Raw genomic sequence first — 15706 nt, 5'->3', positions numbered from 1 at the left:
CCCTCTTTTTTTTTTCCATTATTGAGTTTGTTTTTATATCTGGCTAAAGTTCTAGTAACAATACGTTTGGGGAAATGACATTTGTTATTACAATAGAACCTTGACATTAATGGCACCTTTCTGACTGTGTTCAAATGTTCTCTATAGCAAGGTGCCTTTAATATAAAAAATGAGCCATTCCAAGCTGGATTCCATATTGACTGTACTAAATTTCTGAATTTTAAGGCCTTCCATTTTGTTTGATATGTAGTTAAAGCCATTTTTGTTGCATGTATGTGAGCAGTGTTTCTGTGTATACTGTAAAACATTAAATACATAGAACAAAGAAATATGTTTTTTAAATTTATTTTTATTCCATAGTTATGAAAATACATGTAGAGTATATGTAAAAAGTTACCATGCATTTGTACATCACACACATTAGGTCATCAGCACAAATATGACTATAGCAAATTTATACTCTTATTCTGTGCGTCATTGGTTATGTGTTTATTTGGTAAAAAAAGTCTTTAATCAATGATTGTTTGTCACATTTACACTGGTGGTGTTGCAATTGTCCCTTGAGAGTGATGACAGTGTCTAAAATGTCTGACAAACCTCACTCAAGTGCAAATTGCTTTAGGTCAAAAGCCCATTGTTGTGCTTGCATGAATGACTTGATGTTGGTTGATGGTGGTTTTAGCTCAGGCATAGGGGTTGGTTCATCATCATCCAAAGTGATGTCATCACTTTGAGAAGGTTTTCCTGCAATGTCATCTGCAGTTTGTTTTTCCCAAATCTTATTAATGAAAATAACTCTTAAAGGTCATGACATGCACATTTTAACCTGCCCGCAGCAAAAGGGTTAACTGATGATGACAAAACCTTGTCGAAACGTTGTACATTTGCTGTTATGTTAAACATATATTAAAGTTTTTCTTCATTACCCATTCCAGCCGTCTCCAAGCCCAGTTTATCAAGTGCCTGTATAGAGAACGAAACTAAAGATACTGCCCTTAATCTGGAATATCGAGGTGCCCATTATTGCAATATTTATTTTGGTTGCAAATAGTAGAAAAAAGAAAGAGACTGAAAAGGTCTGCCCTTAATGGCACAGTGCTCATTGTTTTGAGGTGCCCATTAATCGAAATTCTACTTTAAATGTATCAGATATTGATTCTAATTCATGTTGCAGATTACTGCTGCTGCTTGTGTCAAATGCTGTGTTGTAAATGCATGATAATGTGCCAATGTTTTGTTGAGTTGAGTGGGCTGAGTCCAACTATATATAGTTGTTATCATTACCAGATTTGTGGATTTGTGTTAAAACTGTTATAGTTTCTTTCTATTGTTATGTTCATGCAATTTAAAACTTGGTTTTCCTTTTCTTCTTCATGAGTGAATTTGATGTTAGAGTGAATGTTGTTTACGTGTTGTAAAAATGACTGTTGATGGATACTGTTTTTAAATCCATAAAATACATCATTGATGTATCTAAACCAGTATGTAGAGTTGTGTTAATGGCTTGACTTTCTATTTTGTTGATAAACAATTTATACAATCCAGGTGACAGAGTGCTGCCGCTGCTTAGGCCATCTATTTTTTCACAAGTTTTGTCTTGACAGGTGAAACATTTTTTGTGCAAAGTGGAAAAAGTTTTTCAAAATTTCCTAGCTCAGGTAGTAATGCAATTTGTTTTGTCAGAATTTTTTTTATATTATTCCATCTTTCGGAGCATTGTATACATGGAGACTACATCAAAATTGTACATTTTGTGATAATTGTTAAGGTTGTTGAGAATGCTATGGAATTCTATAACACATTTAATCATGTATTTATTGTTGTCATTTAATGGTTCAATCAGAAAATCTAGGAATTGTGCAAGCACATGATTGTAGCTGCCATAAGTTGAAAGGATGGGACAGATGTCAATTGAGTTTTATTGAATCTTTGGAGCACCAAACAAATAAGGATTATGTGCATTGGTGACTTTTAAGCTGTAGTACATGTCTTCTGTAATGTCATTGTTCTTTTTTAACTTTAATAGTAGGCTATTCAATTACATTCCATAATATTCATTAAGGTTTTTGGATAGTTCAATGAATTTAGTTGAATCATTTAGTTTTTTAAATAAGTTATTGTAATCTTCTGTTTCAGTAATTATGGTTCCAGCCCCTTTGTCAGCCTTCCTATGATAATTTTTGAATTATTCTGTAATTCTTTAGGGGATGATATTTAGCATTTCGTGATGTTTTGTTTAATTTATCGTTTTTAAGTAGATAACCTTCGATTCTACACAGTATTTCATAGACAAAATCATTTAGGTTTTGATTGCCATTTGGTATTTTAGGAAACCACATTATGTTATTCTTGCCTTGGAATGTCTTTGTAGTTTCATTGTCTGTGTTCTTATTTTGTTGATTTTTATTTGTATCTTTAATTTTGATAGATGAGGTGTTCTTATTTGCTGACTTAGTTCTTAGTTTTTCTTTGGTTATTTTCTGGACTAATTTTCTTATTAAATCTTTTATTCCAGCTTTGATCTGTAAGGTAGGGACATTTTTATGTTATTGCATAATTTAGGCCTTTGTTTAGAATTCTTTTTGTGTTGGTGTTAGGGTGGTTTTTGATAAATTTACTATATTGTCCTTTGTTTTTTGTGTTTACTATCTGTGGTTCCTTCTTTAACTCAACTGTTTTTTTAGTTTATCTATTTTATATTTGATCTCTTTGATTTATACAGTTTCAGTTGATGACTCCTAGGAGCATGCGTGAGTAATCTGACATGGTGTTGAAGATTAGGAGATTACATAGTCTTGAATCTTCTTTTTTCGAAATATTAATATCTCTGTATTTTTGTCAAATTGATGCATTTAGAATCTTTATTTCAGTTTTTCCAATTATTTAAAGTGTATAGCGGATTTCCTCCTCTCACAACATCCTTATCATGTTGACAGAACAAATGATTAATTTCAGAGATAATTTTCAGAAATATCAAACATTACTGAGGAAAACACAAAACCTACTGGCTGCTTTCTAATTAATAAAAACTGTTGGCCAACCAAAGCAAGCCTGAAAGAAAGACCACTGCTTAACATTGAAGGTTTAGTTGAAAAATGTATATTTTGTTAGTACTTAAATAGTTGTGTCATCCCTAATAGAGAGGTTTCAATATGCATTTTCCAATATTGTACACACCTCTGTTATTGCTGGCCTTAACCATGAGGACTCATGGATTTGGGGGCCTCACATTGGTGAATTAAGAAAAACATATGAAATTAGAGGATTCATTATTTTTTTTATTTATCATAAAAGTGCAACAAAATGTGTAATGTTTAAACTCTTAAATTAACAGTTACACATTTAACTTGAGTCTAAATTAGGTAAAAAATAAATTTGGGGGGGGGGAGGAAGAAGACAAGTCCTCCTAACTTCCTAATGACTGCTGGCAGTGACTTTCAAATTTGGAAATTTACCCATACAATACTAATCATCAACATGCCAAGAATTCTGTGTTAGGAGTTTTATCAAACGAATACCTACAGTTATTAGACAGGTACAGCTACCATTCGTTGGTACACAAATTCCATCTAGCTAACCATATATAAAACAAGACAGTTATTACAAGACAAGAAATAGTATATGTGACTGTTATCATTCACAAAGGAACGTTACTCAGCCATATACCAAAAATTATATATAGTGATACATACCACAGATATCTTCAAACACTGCTTGACAATCACCTAATATTTTATAGCTAGTTTGTTTGTTTCTTTGCAACTTGGCTTTTAAATTTCAAAGTTTTAGATATATATCACACAGACTAAAGAAATTTATTCTCTTTACTGTTGCTTAATAACCTTTCACCAATTTAGCCTATTGTAATTTCATGAGATAAAACAAAGAAAAATTATATAAACTGATTAAAAACCAAGTTTCCAGGAGATCAAGAAAAAATCCAAGTTAAAGAAATGGATAAATATGTGCATGTGCACACGTGTACTGAGTGTTGTAAACAAGCATTTTATGCTAAGATATATAGTTTCAAGACAATACCACACCTTTGTACACAATTTAGCTATCTCCCCTGTGTGTCTGCCTTAGAGATTTGCAAACCACTAGTCTTTAATGAACCCCAACTAATCTTGTAAGTTTTTGTGTGTATTGTGCTACTGCATAATGATGTAATTTTGTAGCAAAAGTCCTCCAACAGTAGGAGGGCAACACACTTTCATGTGCAGTAACTCCCCCTATGCCTTTGGACTTGAAAAGTTCATTATTCTACTCAGCACTGTATTGATCAGATGTGTTTAAATTTTAGAGTCTGTGTTTGGTTTCATGAGATTTGCATTGTTAATGAAACTTTGATTTTCATTTTCCTTAGCTCTTGTTTCAAAAGCTTTAATTTTTATCGTGAATTCTCAAAGGATGGTGATTTTTATTTGGTCCTATGTGTATAACATTGTTCACACTTAGGTCTTATTTCATCTGTGGCTTTTGGAGGCTCATTAACTGTCAGAATCATTACAGCTATTGTTCAACTTGTTGGGGATTACACCATGTTTAATGTGTCTTTTACTCCAGTCCTGTCAGCTGAATTTCATTCTCAACAGTCTGGAATGTTCTCTTGGACCACGTCCTTCACCTGATTTGCTTTGAGTAGTACTTTACCATTTGTAGGTGACTTTAACCTTTCAATCTCTTCTGGATTTCATTCTCATGGTTGTTCCTTTCCTTATCCTTTACCCGTGTTCTTTATTGTTATTTTTTGTTTTCTCTCTTCATTATCCATGATTCTTGGGGTTTATTTTGTCTTTTTTCCCTGTTTGTTATTAAGCATTATGTTGTTTTCTTTCTCTAATAACTCTTCTCGTGGCCAAATGTATCACATGCACGCCACATTTTATCCTGATTTGTAGTCTTACTTTCTTTCCTTTTCTCAATTTCCTGTCTTTGGTATATATCTGGTCAACTTGGGGATTCTGCCCTTTACCATCTCTTGTGATTCTAGTTCCCAATATTGACATTTTGGTATTCCCTTTTGTAATTCTGCTCTTTATCTGAGGTACTTCTTCACTCTTTTTGATGGCTTCTTTAGGCATTTGTTCTCTTCTGTGTTTAGTCTGTTTCACTTTTTCTGCTTCAGCCCTCCATATTTTGTTCTCCTATAGGCTGTTGGACTCATTGGGTTTGATTATTTTCCTCTTTCCTGCACCCCTTACTTTTTGCATACCTGTCTTCTCTGATGTTTCTCTGACACATGGAGCTCATTTGCCTCTTATTCCCTTTATTCCGGGGAGAAGGATATTTCCTGGACAAGATGAGATGCGGTTTCCCATGAGTGTGCCCCTGCTATTGGTGTTGCACTCTATGGGCTTCCTTAGGGGACTTTCTGAGGGGAACTCGTTTAGGCGTAACTTTGCATATGCCCCTCCACTGCTTTAATGTGGTGAGGTATCATCTTGGAAGTTAACATTTCCGTGCCTGAAAATGTATTTCTGATAGATACTCACCTCCTCATACACATTCCCACCCATCCTTTCCACTTTTGGTGCACCTTTGTATTCCTTGCCTCATCAAATTATGTATTTCTTGAATGCTGATGCATAGGGGGAGTTATTGCATATGGAAGTGTGTCACCTTCTTGTAGGTGGAGGACTTGACGTCATTATGCAATAGCTCAATTCATCAGAAGTCTCGTGATTAGGTGGCATGCAAATTTATAAGGCAGATATGCAGGGAAGATAGTTAAACTGTGTGAGAGGTGAGTATCTATTGGAAATACATTTCAAGTAACTTTCATAGTTATTTGATTGACCTATTTTGTTTGATGTTAATATGTTTAATACAAAACTGTTTTATGCATAAAAATCAGTTAAAGTATATCTGATCCTCTGAAGCTAGCTTTTTTACTATGTACACTTTTACCTATGTATTAGTAAACCATGTTCTTTCTTTCTTTACCACAAAGAGTACATAGATATACCCAACAAGAGACCACATTCTGTTTTACGTATTTTATCTGTAGTTTGCATACATTTTACATGGTCAATGGGTGCACATATCAATAACCAATATATCATCGTGCCATTTTGATCTGCAGTATGTGTGTTTACTGTGTGGTGTTTTAGATGTATGTTCTATCTTATCTCTTACTTCTGCAGCTTGTGTACTGATTATGGAGTGTTGTATACTTATGTTCTATCTCGCCTCTTTCTTCTGCAGTTTTTGTGTTTACTATGGGGTGTTTTAGATGTATGCTCTATCTTACTTGTTTTTTCTGCACCTTGTGTGTTTACTGTTGAGTGGAGTAGATGTACATTCTATCTTATCTCTTTCTTCTTTATCTGGTATATTTATTGTGGAGTGTTGTAGACCATGTTCTGTCTTATCTCTTTATTCTGCAGCTGGTGTACTTATTGTAGTGTTTTAGACCATGTTCTATCTCAATTCCAAAGCTGGTTTGTTTTTTGTAGAGTGTTTTAGACTATATTCTATCTTAAAACTTCCTTATGAATCTGGTGTGTTTACTGTATTTATGTGCATAAACCTGTGCTATTTACCTCTTCCTTTTGCAGCTTGCAGTTTAGAAGTTTCATGTGTGCAAAGGAGTACAGCATATTTGACCTTTTTATTTACTATTAGCTTGAATGTATGTTGTGGGGTGCTCTTACTGACCACTACATCAAGATGCCTATGGGAATCACTGCTGAAAATCTTGCTGATAAGTACAACATATCTCGAGAAGATGCTGATAAATTCGCTTATCAGTCACAGATGCGTTGGAAGAAAGGTAATTCACTATTCTTGAAGCAAATTATATTTTGATTGTTGTTATAGTCTTGTTTATGAGTGTAGATGTTTGTGCAGAATAAAATATTCTGTTACTTTTAATTTGTTATTAGTGGTGTTCTTTTTATAGTATCTTGTTTAATTAGGGATGGACATCTGTTTTGTTGTAATAAGTTGTAACCATGTATTCCTATAATGGAAATTTTTTGTTGTCTTTCAAAATTTATAGTGCATATTGGAGGGATTTACACATTTTGTTAAACAATTTAGAAAAAAACGACCTTTACACTCCAGATATATATAATTTTTATTTTATTTTAACCAACTATTCTAATATCAAACAGTTGCGTATATTAACCCTGAAACAAAATAAACAGAATTAAAATATATATATATATATATATATCTGGAGTGTAAAGGTCATTTTTTTTCTAAACTTTTTTATTAAAATTCCTATAATGTGATGATTTTCCATTTTCTTTAATAATTTTTACAAGTTTGCCAAATTTCATGCCATGTTGATGAAACTTATGAGGTTCTTTCCTCTAGCAAGAAATACCTAGTTTGATTTGGTAAATGTTTCTAAAGTTTATAGTGTATAGCTTATTTACAAACTAAGAAGAATAAGAATGAACCTTATTGGAATGTTAGACTTGTCACTTATGAATTTGATACTTATGCTGTGAAGTAATCATTTAAAAACATAATTAAAAATTGTTCCATTATTTTTATTTATTATAGTCTCTTAAGTTAGTGGCATGTGAGTACGAGTTTTATTTAACTCAAATTTTTGAGTTAAATAAAAACTTGTTTTTCCAGCACAATCTTGTTCATGAAGTAATATGACAAGATTTTTCAATTTGCTAGGTGTTGTTTAAGAAACTGATATTGAAAGGTTTTTTTTTCTTAAATTTAACCAGCTCCACTTGCACACTTTTATCTCATTGAAAGATAATGAAAATGTGACAAGTTCAGTTATTTATGATGTCATAAGTCTTTTTAGTAATTTATGTTGGACTTTGTAGAATAATTTACTGTATCCACTGATTTATATTTAAAAGAATATTATGATCCTAGAAAGACTAAGGTTTTGTCGGAAAGTAGACTTTCAGACTAATGTTTCAGAAATATTTTTGTAGACTTTTGTTAAATCCTTAAAGTATTTCATGCATACATTTCTCCATATTATGTTTTTTTCCATTTTATATAACCAGTCCTATTGTGGATGTGTATCTGTATTCGGCTAACACAATATAGTTTCTGTTTAACCTTCACAGCCCACGAAAATGGATATTTCAAAGACCAGATTGTGCCTTTGACTATAAAATTGAAAGGAAAAGAAAATATTTTTGATTTTGATGAACATGCCAAACCAAAAACTACAATGGAAGATCTAACTAAACTTTCTCCAGTATTTAAAGAAGGAGGAATAGTCACTGCAGGTAATGCATCGGTAAGTAGAATATGACATTTAACCCTATGGTGACTGGTGTACATTGCCCAAGGGCGATACAGTTGAATTAATTATAGAAAATATACTTTTTTCATTCTACCACACATTTTTTAAAGATAATTCATAGCTGATTTATTCAGTAAAATTGTATTACTTGTTTAATTTTGTACAATAATTAAAAAAAAAATTGATTTTAGTTTGATTTTGTTGTAACCTGGATATAAAAAACAAACCTTAATGCATATTCATTTTCTGAAAGTTATGAGCATAATACAGCACTCTTAGCCCCTAGGAGGAAATGTGAAATGGTTTGAATCAAATGGTGCTAATTTGAACCTTGTATCTTGAATATAAATGTATATTTGTTGATTTTAACCAATCCTTATTTAATTTACACTTGAAAGTTCTTGTTGAAACTTCATATTTACATAATGATGATGCCTCTACTGGTGAAACTATGGTTGTAATAAATGAAATATCTGTGAAATTTGCAATTGACTTTGTTTTCCTCAATGCTGCAATCATTCTTTCGTAACATTGGTTGTGACGGCATTATGTAAATTGCCTATATTTCTGCTTTGAGAAGTCGTAGGCTAATGATCTAAAAACGTACTGAAAGCTCTTTTCCTGTTCTTTACAATTATATAAGTCACTTTGTCTTCTAGTTCAGAAAGTCTCATGTAGAGAACAAGAGAAAATGGTAAAGATCCACTATTATGAAAGAACAAGTTTATATGAAAACATATTTAAACATTTTCATGTGTTCTCTCAGTCTATCTTTTGACAAACAAAAGTCAGACTGAAGATGACAGGTGAAAGTGGATCTTAATTTTATTTTAGATTATGTGGTATTGTGTATTTACTGGGTGATATGTTGCTAGAAGAAAAGGTATTTGTGAACAACTTTTATGTTATGATTTATGTTAAAGCTTGTAAAAAACTTGATTTATAATTTTATACTCTATTAGAAATGTGGAATTGCAGTATGAGAAGAGAAATATATTTTGGAACAAGACCAGTCTAAAAATTAATAGATTTACAGTTAGATCATTTAGTGCTTGACTGCATCAAATTTTGTTTACTGACAAGGTTACTAATTGCTATGCAATATTTACATTAAGCTTTATTGGTCTACATAAGTACCTGCTAGAATGGGCAAAGAAAGACACTGAAAAGAAATGTAAAAATGATATCTATATATAATTATTTAACCCTATCGCCCCAGGTACCCTTTACTGCACATGACACAAGGTTTTAGTGTCTTACATTCAAAATTTTATTAAAATACTTTTGTTTATTTTATACTAATTAGAATAGCATAAAATTTTAGCTAATAATCCATATTTTAATAGTATATAAGTTTTAAGTTCTTAATTCTACAAGGCAATATTAAAAAAATCTTGAATTTCCACTAGTTTGACCCACGTGACACATTTTCTGTTAGCATGTCATCATCCCTAATTTATCTACCGCCACTCGAAAAAGTATGAAATTAAATGTAAAATATTTTCTGTAAAATTGTTATTGCTCAAACAAACCATAATTTTTATAGCCTTCAATTTTGTTTGGTTACAGAGCTATCGAATAGAAACTCAGACCCCTCCTGCCACACCTACCTGTCACATCCTCTCTCTCACAATTCGCTGATAGTTCTCTCTTATGTTTCATTATATATTACCTATAACCAAATGATGTATAACGTTATGTTCTGAACTGTTCAATGTCAATTTCATTCAGAGTATGAGCAATGTTCTCGTGGGAAAGTTAACAACTAGCTTGGATGAATATGTAATGGCTCTTGTCACATAGTTAGAAAGCCAGGAAAATTTTGAGAGGTAAGTGAATTGTCTACTTTTTGCATGTTATTAGTCTATATTCTTTGGTGCAGTATTTAATTAAATAAAAATTATTAAGTGCATTACTATCTAGAGTATAAAAAAATTATGGTTAACTCTCTTTGAAAACCCAAGAGCAAGAAAAAAGAAGATTTGGTAAGTACTTTATTTCTTGTTTTTCATATTTTTTCTTTAAGTTACTTAAGACTAGATTACTTAAAATAAGTAATAATAATAAGATAATTGAAATGGTTCATGCACATGAGCAGCTCGTGGGTAATGTAATTTGATGGTGTTACACGAGCTGCATGTTCCCTGAGTGATTTACAACTTATAACGGAGGGGACAATAAAACAATAAAATTTAATTATAAATAGATGCATACTGTTATTAACTTAGAGCTGCTTAGGATAAACGAACGTAGTTTCATGTTGCAATGCGAAGTCATTCTAGAAAGGAAAAAGGATAATTTAGGTTTATTTTGATTTTTTTTGGTGGTTACGAGGTCGGTCGAATTGACTGATCCCGTTTTAAGATAGGGTGGAGAAAATAACAGATAAACTATGAAGTTTTACTGAAAAATAACGTTTAAAATGCATTTAGGAGGTTTTAGGGATTACAGAAAAGAAATTTGAGGTTTTTGAGATGAGGAAAAGTATTTTTAATTTTAACATGAAAATTACTTTGCACACGGACTATTCAAAATAAATACTCAATATGTTAATTGACAAATTTTTATTTTATTTTATTAAACATACTTCACTAAAATATATAAAGTATTTTGTATGTGAAAGACATAATATGAACTGAAAGAGTGCCAGATATACACACTATATTGAAAGTTAGAAGTATTAAATTTATAAAGACTTTAATCAAGTACAAAGAGGTCACATGGTCAGTCAAATTGACAGAGCATGTGTTGATAGAGTTAAATAAGCTACATAATCATTTCAACAGATCCATCAGAAGGAAAGATAGTGTGAACACAGCATATCTAAACCTTGGATGAAATATGGTTAAACTTAATTTCTTAGCATTTCATTTACAGTATTATTTTGAAATTTATGTAAACACTTTATATTTACTATAAAATAAGTTAAGATATTTAATTTAGGTTTTTGATCTAATATATTCATATTAGATATTAAGAATTGTATATTACTGCAAATTTTTTATATTTAAGAAGTTATGAATGTATAATACCCTGTATAGCGTGTATTGGAACATTGCTATTTGGTGATGGAAGTCCATATATTTGAAATGTGAAGTCATTTCTTTTGTTACAAATATTAATATTACTATGATTATTAATTATCTTAATATCCATATTTAGATCATGTGCTTTAGTGTCTGATATGGAAATATTTTTGATTTGTAAAACTGCAGGGTAAATGTTATCAATATAATTACTGAAGTGAAAAAAAATAAATTTGGATTTGTAAAGCAATAAATTCATTTTCCTTATAATAAAGGTACAAGTTAGTGACACAACTTTAATAATTAGCTCATGTCAGTATACCTACTGTTTGTTTAAAATATGTTTATCAAAATGAATATAATTATTATATAAATAAAACTAAATATATTTTTAATATTATTAGTGGTAAAAGTTCAGGTTTCTGCTTTTATAGGTGGCTCAATAAATTGATCATCAATACCAAATCATTAAGTGGTATAGTTGTAAATAATGTAGAGAAATCATGTTTGAATTGTATCTGCTGATTGTGTTTTATCTAAATTTTCTAGGGTTTTTAAAACAGGTTCATTATTTTTAATTGTCCAAAAATTATGTTTATTATTTATATTTTGTTATATTTTAATGAATAATGGTTCAGTAATATATAGAAAACCACAGACCATATTTTCCATGGACTATTGTGGAAAACGCCAGCACCAGGGGAGTACCTGTCCACTTCCCTTGCTCATGGATGCTGCCTTTTTTTAAGATAGGTTGTGCAATAACCCAGCACTTTCTCCAGTCAAAGATCTGTGCAGTGGTTAGTTCCAGTTGGATCCGAGCACTTCTTCAGTCTCCCCAGTCTAACACCCTTACCATTCCTGGCTCCTAGCCACAGGAGCGGTTGATTTGGAGAGATCCTCATTGATTCTATGATTTCTTCAGAGAGTCTGAGTGGATAGCTCAATGTGGTAGGAAGTAGGGTGGGCATGAGTGTGTTCACATCAGTGAAATGCGGGTCATCACTTATTATATTGTATACCAATTTTCCAGTGGTTTTGACTTAGCTGGATGGGACAAAGTGTTCACCTAAGGAGGCAGTAGGGACCTTAATCCTTGTTCCTGTTTGTATGGTGAGTAAATTGTACAACAGAGCACATAACAAACCATATTGTCTGGTTATTGTCCTAGACACACTACTCCTCATGTTCATCCAAATTGTTTTGTGTAAATGCTTGGTTGGTCATACATTTTTTCTGCCCATTCTTGCAACACATTGGCTCATTTTTGCCTTCCTCTTTTCACACTTCCATTAGGGCAAAGAGTATACCCTGCTTTTGAAGGATTCATCTTTCACGAGTGTTGTCCCTTTTGTAAGCTTCTGTTACTGAGTGTCATGCTGCATGAGTTTGCCATTCTGAAACCTTCTTTGGCGAAGTTTATTTAGGTTTTCTCTTTTGCACCAGCATCTCCACCACATCATTGTGGAATCCTAGCTACGGTGTGCAGAGAGTTAAGTGAATCATTTTGGAAGTTAACATTTTCTTTACCATAAAATGTCTTCCTGATAGATACTTACCTCTCTGCACATCTTTCTACCCACTACCGGTGCCCATTATTTTTGCTTTGTCTAAGAATGAAGTTAATTTCAAGTGGTTATGGGGATTTACTGCACATGGAGGATGTGTTGTCCATGTATTGGTGGAGAGTTATTGTCAGGTGATGAGTACATCATGTACAAGTGCAATTCATACCAAAACATGTGATTTATGTGGGAAGTACTTCAAGATAGTGGCATGTGCAAAATCTCAATACCAGGCATGTGAGAAATAGTTACTGTGTGAAGAGAGGTAAGTATCTGTTAGAAATACATTTTTATAACTTTTTGGTCAATAATATAAAAAAAAATCTTGTTTTATTTATTTCATATTTTTTACTTTTTTTTTCATATGTTTCAGTGCTCATATGTAAAATTCATATAGTGTTATTAGAATAAAAATGGACAGTTAAATTAGCATTTTCAATAAAACAAAAGTTTTATCTGATATATTTACAAAGTTTTAGGGAGCTATTAACAAAATTTTAAAATAAATAAAAATATCTAATATTCCATAGAATTGTACATGTTGTTTTATTTGCTTAGTGTTTTGCCTTTATACCTTCATCTGGAGCGTACAATTTCTATAATGAACGTTATTACTGAAATTACAGTCATTGATCTGAAAAAGTACTGAAAGCTCCTTTTATATTGTTTGAGTGATAGAGTTTGCTACTAAAGTTATATGCTCCTGATGAAGATGTGATGCCGAAATCCTGACCAAATAAAACAACTTGTAATTGCGTGTAGTATGTGCCCGTGAGCATTAAAAAAAACAAAAAAAAAACAACAACTAAGATGAAAAGAAGTATTTATTATTGCTTTTTAAAAAAAGCTGCATTTCAAAATAGAACTTAAAAAATTTCCCCCAAAAAATCTATATACTGAATATAAGATTTTTTTTCATAGAAATTACATGTACTTTAGAATGTTTATGTCAAGCTTGGTGTAATTTTATTCACTAAACTATTTATTCAAAAATTAGGGCCATGGATTTTACAGACCTAATATTGAAAGAATTAATACTTATCAGACCAGTTAGGTGAATAATGACATTTTTTTATATGAAATAATTTTTGTAGTTTTGAACCTGAAGAAGGGTCAGTATAGGTTTTTATTCATACTCATCCTCCGACATACTAATCTTATATAAAAATGTGTGAGGTTATCAAGCTTTCCACATGTGATGTTATAATGGTTTGGGAAACCAAAGACCCAAATTCTATTCAAGTAATAAGCAATTACTTTTCTGAGGTTTTCTATAACAAACAATAAAAATTGTCATTCTTTGCTATTTGTTTATCATGTTAAAATGAAATTAATTAGGACATTATTTGTTGTTAATTTTTTGTGTGTGGCCCAAATCAAATGGTTAACATGTATTGGATATGTCATGAGTAACAGTGTGCTGTATGAATATTTATTTCATTGTATCACTGTGTATACTTGTGGCTTTTTCTATGCTATATCAAAATGTAGCACTCTTATGTTAGCTAGATAACCCACAGTAAGTGTACATGTACTTAACTGATCTTATGCCTGCTCTTTCTTTAATAAGAGTTTTAACAATGTAATAAAAAAGTAAGTTATGGTTTATTTATAATGTGGAATAAGATATAAAAAATAATTTTTGAAACTATATATGGAAGAAAAATTTCGGTATTGGCTAATGCCATGTGTATTTGAAGACAGGTTTTTTTTCAAGCATGCTGATCAGATTATAGTTTTCCCTGCATCACTTCTCTACATTTTATTTTGTGGAGAAATGTATTAGGTTTGTACATAAAATTCCCTGCTTTTTCCCAATGGTGGAAATTAAAAAAAAAAAGAGCTGGCATTATGCAAAAGAAGTTGACACAGTTCTATGTCATGAGGGTGATACTCAAAGAAGTAAATATTAAGACACGAGTAGATTATCCACAATACAGTAGTGAAGTGGCTCTTTTTTGTCTTTTTTATTTGGTTATGGCTTTATTGTTTCATATCTTGTCATTGGTTTTGGTATAGAATGTAGAGGATTGAAGAACTCTCTTTTTTCCACCCTGTTCATATTCACGCATAAAAAATTATTTTATTTTCTTCTTTGAGAAGGTATGTTCTCCGTTTCTGAATTAATGTAATTTTTCTTTGTGTGTAGGTTGGATAGTGGTTGTTGGTTTTACTTTTCAGCTGAAGAAGATATTGATTACTTTTCTGCCAATTGACAGATTTCCAACTCTTGAAACATCAATCTCCTCCCCACATGATTAATGAAATATCAGTCTCCTCCCCCACATGATTCATGAAACATCAGTCTCACCCCCCCACATGATTAATGAAATATCAGGGAGTGGAGGACAGTTTTTAGCACTAGCCTTTTAAAAATGTATATACCGAACTCAAGTCCTGTTTAAAAATGTGTATGACCCATGAGAAGCTTGTATACACATTTAAAGCAATAATATTTTTTTTCTTTCTTATCAGCTGATACTTTCAGTGTACAAGTGTTTGCAGCACATCCATGGCTTCATTTTAGTAAGGCAGCAACTAATTAAGATGGTATGAAATGCACATGCCTCAAGATTGGGTATCCTTTGGTGTAATTCATCAAAACTACGAATGATTGCTGATAAGTTTAGTGGGTATGACTGGGTCTTTTTACTAAATTCAAAATAGAAGTTTTAATTTAGTGAATGATGTATAATGCTAGCTCATTACCTCAATAGTATATACCACTTACAGATACAAAGTTGCTACCACCAAGTTCAGATCTACTAGCTAAGGGAGTTATTTTAAGGCACATATATTATAGTTAGAAATCAAGTTAAATGTTAATATTTATAGGACATTGTTTGCTTTTGGTATTTAGTGTTCTAAAGTGCATACTTGAA

At 31.6% G+C, this 15706-nt stretch overlaps 1 protein-coding gene across 1 annotated transcript in view; it reads left to right on the top strand.

Moving 5' to 3' along the window:
* Positions 1 to 15706, top strand: part of LOC106471585 (3-ketoacyl-CoA thiolase, mitochondrial-like) — a 49183-nt gene that overhangs the window by 20776 nt on the left and 12701 nt on the right. The window contains exons 6-7 of the mRNA XM_013932193.2: positions 6628 to 6775; positions 8052 to 8227. Coding sequence (XP_013787647.1) covers positions 6628 to 6775; positions 8052 to 8227 — 324 coding nt within the window. The remainder of the gene's footprint in view (positions 1 to 6627; positions 6776 to 8051; positions 8228 to 15706) is intronic.

This window comes from Limulus polyphemus, unplaced genomic scaffold (genome assembly GCF_000517525.1).
Source record: "Limulus polyphemus unplaced genomic scaffold, Limulus_polyphemus-2.1.2 Scaffold4714, whole genome shotgun sequence".
Lineage (NCBI taxonomy): Eukaryota > Metazoa > Arthropoda > Merostomata > Xiphosura > Limulidae > Limulus > Limulus polyphemus.
The sequence above is the reverse complement of the archived record's forward strand: the minus strand, read 5'-3'. Positions and strand labels throughout refer to the sequence as shown.